The sequence below is a fragment of the Astatotilapia calliptera genome, chromosome 20, assembly GCF_964374335.1.
Source record: "Astatotilapia calliptera chromosome 20, fAstCal68.1, whole genome shotgun sequence".
Taxonomy (NCBI): Eukaryota; Metazoa; Chordata; class Actinopteri; order Cichliformes; family Cichlidae; genus Astatotilapia; species Astatotilapia calliptera.
Genome location: NC_137441.1, coordinates 4643759 through 4650793, shown reverse-complemented (window position 1 = coordinate 4650793; position 7035 = coordinate 4643759). Strand labels below are relative to the sequence as shown.

At 42.6% G+C, this 7035-nt stretch overlaps 1 protein-coding gene across 1 annotated transcript in view; it reads right to left on the bottom strand.

The window, feature by feature from the left end:
* plxnb3 (plexin B3) overlaps positions 1–7035 on the bottom strand; it is a 29233-nt gene that overhangs the window by 4080 nt on the left and 18118 nt on the right. The window contains exons 21-37 of the mRNA XM_026155157.2: positions 6849–7010; positions 6538–6689; positions 6181–6281; positions 5748–5965; positions 5417–5595; positions 5241–5307; positions 4825–4971; positions 4665–4745; positions 3498–3576; positions 3222–3325; positions 3028–3115; positions 2687–2853; positions 2088–2248; positions 1845–1992; positions 1685–1749; positions 1460–1535; positions 1292–1366 (exon numbers count right to left, since the gene is read on the bottom strand). Of these exons, the coding sequence (XP_026010942.2) occupies positions 1292–1366; positions 1460–1535; positions 1685–1749; positions 1845–1992; positions 2088–2248; positions 2687–2853; positions 3028–3115; positions 3222–3325; positions 3498–3576; positions 4665–4745; positions 4825–4971; positions 5241–5307; positions 5417–5595; positions 5748–5965; positions 6181–6281; positions 6538–6689; positions 6849–7010 (2070 nt within the window). The remainder of the gene's footprint in view (positions 1–1291; positions 1367–1459; positions 1536–1684; positions 1750–1844; positions 1993–2087; positions 2249–2686; positions 2854–3027; positions 3116–3221; positions 3326–3497; positions 3577–4664; positions 4746–4824; positions 4972–5240; positions 5308–5416; positions 5596–5747; positions 5966–6180; positions 6282–6537; positions 6690–6848; positions 7011–7035) is intronic.

Here is a 7035-nt window from a genome sequence, read left to right as displayed (position 1 = left end):
CTGAGCAGTAGACACAGTACAGAGAGTTGGACAAGTGCAGAAGTGTAAGATTAGTCTAGAGAGCTGCTAATAACCAAATACATGTTTGTTTCTTTTATTGTAATCTGTCATTTTAACCACTGGATTGCAAAAATGCAATGTAATCTGAATACTTCGTGATTTCTTCAGAAGAACAGAGTGCACCTGTTACCAAGTATTTTATTTATATAATACACTTAATGCACTGCAAATGTATATAAAACATTTGTAGTGCAATTAAAGTGCTAAGTGAGAACTTACAGGTGTTCACAGTAAATAAACTTTATACGAACTATTCAGACACAAACTGTTTCTTAATCAGAAGACTTGTGGAGGACTCACATATTGTAGTATAAGATAAGTTTTCCCTCAGAACTACTTTTATATTTTATTTTTCCTATAAATAAAAACAAATAAAATGGCTATTTTTTCACAGATTATCATAAAAAACAGATAATGATCTGGCAGCGTGACTTACTTGGATACACTGACTTCAACATTTAGATTTATTTAGAAACAGATGCTGAGATAAAATCAGATTTACTGTTCTGTTTCTTTTCTTGTAAATAAAATAATTTATTTTTTATTTTATTTTATTTAAAAAAAAGTTATCAGGTAAACCTGACAATGAACCTGTAATCTACTTACAGTTGCTTAAAAAAAAAGTCAGGGCTGAAAATAGATTTAGTGAGAGGTGAAAATGCCTGTCAGACGATCCCATTCTTTACTGTTTTTATCACTTTTATATAAATACCATGCAGCACTCTCTCACAGTATAAGGCCCTCATTAATAGGTGGCACCTTTATTTTAACTATGTTGCTTATTTATTGTAGACTCCATTATTTTTATTTTTATCTTGCTGCTGTAACACAATATTGATGCCACAAGGGAAATTAAAGTATTAAAGTATCCATCCATTGATCCGTCCATCTACATCCCAATAGCATCCAAGCCATTACCAGCCCATAGCCTGTGTGTGTGTGTACATGTTTAGACATCTATGTGAGGACAGAAAATTTGCATGCTACTAAAATTGTGGAGACCAACAGTCACTTACGGGGACAAAATACCCATTCCTACGAGTTTGAAGGCATGTTTGAGACTCAAAATGTGGTTTTAGTGTCAGGTTGAGGGTTAGGGTTAGGCATTAATTTTTGATGGTTAGGGGCTAGGGAAAGCATTATGCCAATGAGATATAAAAACAAGTGTGTGTGTGTGTGTGTGTGTGTGTGTGTGTGTGTGTGTGTGTGTGTGTGTGTGTGTGTGTACTACCTGATCATAATATTTGTTGATGTACTTGTAGAGCTCATGGAGAGCCACAAGATTGTTCATTTCTGATGCAAAACTCTGGAGGCAGACAGGCAAAGACAGTTTTAACATCAGTTTTTCTTACAGCTGAATTTCAGTATTTCAGGCTCTGTTCAGTCTGTGTTTACTGACCCCAGAAAGTTCAGTCAGAGTGGAATTCATCTCTTGATAACAGCCTGACGCAGCACTGTGGATGTCACTGTAATACCTGAGCGCATACACAGAAGGTTATCAGTACTGCGGCTCTCGGGCTCAAAGAATCATCAGCTAAATTAGATCTTATCTTCCCCACAGCATAAAAACAGTCTCTCTATAGTGCATTATCAGTTAAACAATGGGGACAAGAAGCTGTCTCACCTTTCCACCAGCTGTTTGTATCTGGGGATCTCTCTGGCGTACAGCAGCTTGTTTACAGGCGAGTCCTGATTGGAGAAAAAGTAACCATGAAGCCTAGAAAACAAAATCAAAAAACCAAAACCAATACATAGCCAGGCTGAACAAGAGACAGAATTTTTACCCGTCCCACTTTGTGCTCAGAGGTGGTGCAAGAGTCTATGAAGGTCTGAGCGATGACAGACAGAACGGCGTCGATGCTGTCGGTCACCTGAACGTCCAGAACGAACTGAGGGTTCTTCAGGATGTTGACCCAGAACCTAAGAGGGAGACTGGAGGGAGAAAGACATGGGTCAGAGAGAGGGAAAGGGGTGAGAGGGTTGTGGGAGTTGAAAATCTCGATCGGATAACCAGATGTGTGCCTCACCTGTTGGTCTTCCAGATGTGGACAGTTTCTGGGTCGTCAATTCCATGTTTCTCAGCCATGTCGTCCAAAAAGTCGAAGAAAAACCTCACGGCGATCGGAGGAGGACGCTTTGTACTGAGTATCGCCACAAACACGTCATCCACAAACTTTTGCAATGTCCCCTAGTGAGAGACAGAAAAGTAAAGTTGAAGGACAGATAGCCAGGCGGTCAGTTCTCTGGCGTGTATTTGTTTGTACTTATCACATGGCAAGGACAGCTACCTGATAGAATGGAGACCAAACAAACAAGTCTGCACAAAAATAACCTTAAATTTAACAGGTATACCTGTAAAGGTTTTAGTGTTTATCCCACACACTCCTCAGACCAAGAGTTTGTCTGTGGAGGTGTGTGGTGGAGAGTTAACTCTTTACCGCCCCCTAGTGGTAAAAGATGGTATGGCAACAACACACACACACTAATATCAGAACACACACACACACATCTATTTTGCGCATATCTCCACCATGTGAAATTAATTTGCTGTTTAACCTCCAGAATCAATGGTGCCCACAATGTCTGACGTCCCCACAATGCTTAAAGGTAAGGATATGTGTGTTACCTTCATAGACAGCAGCCTGGTCAGGTAAATCTCTGGGATGGCCTTGGCTCTCTCCCTCTCCCTCATACTGCTCTTTCTGTGTTTTGGGATTTCAGGATCTTCACTGCTCTTCACCAGGTGCCATAGACGGAGACCCTCCTCCTCCTCACCCTCCAGCATTGGCGTTTCTGCAGCCACCATAAAGAGACGGTCAGCCACCATGTTTTGGTGTAATACTTTTACACAGAGTTTTATTTTTCCTCTTTTTTGTGCTACATTAATTTTAATCTCTGGGAGTATTAGATTTTAGGGTTATATTATATTTTTAATATTGAGATATTCTGTTAAGATGTGTTTCTTACTCTCTCCAGTTTGGAAGACCTGGTTGACTCCCACTCCACCTGAACTTTGAGAACGAGGGATGAGAGCGACTGTGGCGCCGTCGGGAACCTGAAGAACCAAAGAGCAGAGAACGATGTGAACAAGGAGATGGACAACTGGAAGGAGGAGCAGAGAAGGTGGTGATGGTGGAACACGATTGGCCAGTTGTTTTCACCTTATAGTGCTGCAGTGTGTTGAGTCGTTTCCAACGACCTTGAACCACTGCTGTGACATCATCATCCGACAAGGTCAGATGACCTGCTTGGCCTGAACGCCACTCTATTGACAAAGAAACAGGTACATATGAGCTGCCAGTCTGGATCTACGGATATGATGACACTATGCATTCTCAGATCCACTAACCGAATATTTAAAACACCCACTAATGCTTCGGCCAATTTAATCTACTTTCAGCCATCTCATACAACAGATAGGTGAGACAGGTGTTTACCGAGGTCAAGACTGTCAGCTGATGGTCTCTGAGAGAATGGAGCTCCTCTGTAGACCTGATCCAGAATCTTATCTTTCACCTGAACACAAGCAGACAGCAAAGTGACAAAGGTATTTAGAAATCCCAGTGGAATTAAGAATATAGACGACTACTTCTATGAATCTGAAATTAAATGCTGCAGTGAAATTTTGTATTGTAGTGCAACAGAAAGAACATGCCACCAGAGGGCACTTTTTATCGATGGATCGATGTAGCTGAGCTCAGTGAGCCGTGAAAAATAGCGAGACTGGGAGGGGCTTACATTGCAGAAGGTCAGAAAGGTGAGACAAAAGATGGCAATGCTAGACACTGCAAATGCCACTGGACCCTTCGGCAACCAGAAACAAGAAGGTAGGCATTTCCCCAAAGAGTAATTGCCTAAATGAAAACTCTAAAAGTAAGAAAACTAGTCAAAGGTGGCTAACTTTAGCAGTTACTAACTGCAGGGGCTTTTCATTGCAAATGAACACACACAGTATTATTAGTATTATTAATATAACCAATACAGTTTAGATAAAATAACACTTTTTTAAAATCATCATTTAACACCTGTTCCGCCTTCCAGCTTGCAGGTTAGCTACATCAGGACTTCGGTTTTGACAGAGTACAGCTGCCCTCAGTTGCAGCTATATGGGCTGTAGCCACTGATTAATAGCTGCTTGCATGACCTAACAGTTGTCCCTTGATGAAACATCAGTAATTATTAAATCATCTATTATTTCTTATGCAGCAGCATATGGTCGCAGCAGATGGCCGCCCCTCCCTGAGCCTGGTTCTGGCATAGGGTTCTTCCTTTTAAAAGGGAGTTTTTCCTTCCCACTGTCACCCAAAGTGCTTGCTCATAGGGGGTCATGTGACTGTTGGGTTTTTCTCTGTATGTATTATTGTAGGGTCTACCTTACAACATAAAGCGCCTTAAGGCAACTGTTGTTGTGATTTGGTGCTGTATAAATAAAACTGAATTGAATTGAAATTATGCCAAGCAAGGTTTATTCAGCTAATCAAACATATATTTGTAGCCACAATAACTATCACCATCACATATCACTTACTATCATATGCAGTATAACCAAAAGGTGTGAAGGCATTAAAAATAGACACCGCCCTACCGTACAAACAAGCATGTACCTGTGTGATCGTGTCGGTGTCGAGCACTTTAACAGGACATGGCTGAACTTCGACTCCGTTTTTCACCAGCACTGTCAGAGTCTGAGAGAAAGAGATGACTTGTCATAAATGAATCAGTGATTCAGCTGCAGATCAGTGTGATGTCTGTTACTCTGGTTACCACTGAGCAATATTCAATGTCCTCCCGCAGCAGGTGACTGTCATTGAGCGTTCGTTTGGCTTTTCCCGTCACAGCATCCACCGGCCCTTTGTCCACCTGATACTTTATGGCTCTGTAGAGCATGTAGAGAGGCTCTCCCGCCACCTCCTGATAGACAAAAAGAGCAGCGACCGGGTGGCCAACATTATGCATGGTAGTTTTATACCCAACACTGAGACAATCTCGTGTTTTTTGACTGGTTCTAATTCACAACACTCAAAAAGAAATGTATCAATCTCTGGATACCCTCTGCTGAAATGTGAATTAACAATTATGGCAAAAGAAAAATGGACTACACCTCAATGATTCTACTGGGATGTGGTCAGGGACCTGGTGAGATGGGACAGGCAGTGGGACAGAGCCAGAGAGACACTTACCTTCAGGAAGGAATAGAGGCAGATGGACATCCAGTTGGTCAACATCTTCTCAACGACCGTCTCTGTTCTGAAAGACAAACAGGCAAGCCAAGACATCAGTAGGACAGACACCTTTAAACCTGAAAAGACTTCCTGTTGAGTTCTAATGTGACTGAAGTTGCTTTTGCTTTGCGTACCGGCGCAGCATGAGTTTGGGGTTCTTGGCAACATACTGCTGCACCAGGTCCTGCAGCAGGCTCTTCATGACTTCAGTGAAGTATTCCAGTTTGTCGTGCAGAGCCATGGTGAGCAGGCTGGCCACGTAGCCACGATCTCGCTGGGAGAAACCCTGCTGGGCCTCCAAAGTGTGGATGAACTGAGACACACACACACACACACACACACACACACACACACACACACACACACACACACACACACACACAGAGGCATATAGAAAAAATGTCACCTGTGAGTCTTAGACGTCATATGGTCATTCTCCTGCCTCCTCCCACTATCTCCACTCACCCTGGTGAGGAAGAGTCTGTTATTGAGCAGGTTGTTGAGCTGCTGCAGGCCCTGCTCCACAGTCTGCCTCCTCGATTCAGGCAGATCTAGCTGACGACTCAGTGGCGCCGTCTGCTGGCCAGGGAAGAAAACTCTCTCTGCATATATCCTGTAGTCCAAGAGGGGGACTCCTGGTCCTCCCACATCACTGCTCAGATCCATCATCTCTGTCATCAGGTCTGAAGGACAAGAGGTATACGAGGAGCAAATGGCAGCTTGAGATTTCAAAAACGTAAAGAGTTTAAATTTAAATGTATCCAATCAAACACAGAGGGCTCAGTAAATCTTTAAAGTTTTAACATTTTTGGGCAGATCTGCCATCAGGAAATCCAGATGACTAAGAAGTCCAACACAATACGACGGTTTGCAGTTCATTTAAAATGTGTTTTCATACCAGTGAACTCTTTGCGGCACTGATCTCCCACGTTGATCTCCAGAGTTTCTAACTGCAGTAAAACCTTTTTATAATCTCGGAGAGCCTGTTTACTTTTCCTCCTGCACAAAGCAAAAAACAACAAAACAAAAACACTGAAGATTAATGATGAGATGAAGAATATTCTCATAAAAACATTGAGTCGACTTTTAAAATGTCACTGCAGACAAAAATGAAGTGATTGTCCTTTTTGTTTTTTAAGCACAAAAATACAAATAAAGGCGTTTGAGAGGAAACAAAATCCAAAACAAGACGTCACAACAGCACAGAAAAGTCGCCTAAAAACACACCTGGTTTCAGACACAGGTGGATACTTACCTGTACATGAGGATGATGACCAACACTGACAGGATGATGACAGCTGCTCCTGCCCCCAAACCGATCTGAGCAGCCAATGGGACAGCAGGCAGCAGAGAGTTGCTGTCGTACTGAACCAATCCCAGGTCCACTTGCAGGTTTCCCATGAAAACCTAACAGAAGACATGCAGACAGAGAGTGAAAAAGGCTGAGTGTGAGAATGAGTAAACCACTGGCCCTTGTATACCAACCGAGCTGGAAAATCCCTAAAAAGCATCTCTGCCTTGGATATGAATCCCTGTAAAAGCCAACAGCTCAAAACCAAAGATCACCTTGAGGCTAGGAAGTTCATGGCTGTCATCCACACTGAGTGGTTGGACCTCTGGAGGGTCACAGTACAGGTGAGTACTGTCCAAAGTTTTCACGTCACACTCCTGATCTCCAAGCCAAGCCTTCACTTCCTCTTTGGACATGGCTCTGGTCAGGTCCTGGCCCTGACGGACGAAAAGAGACAGAAAC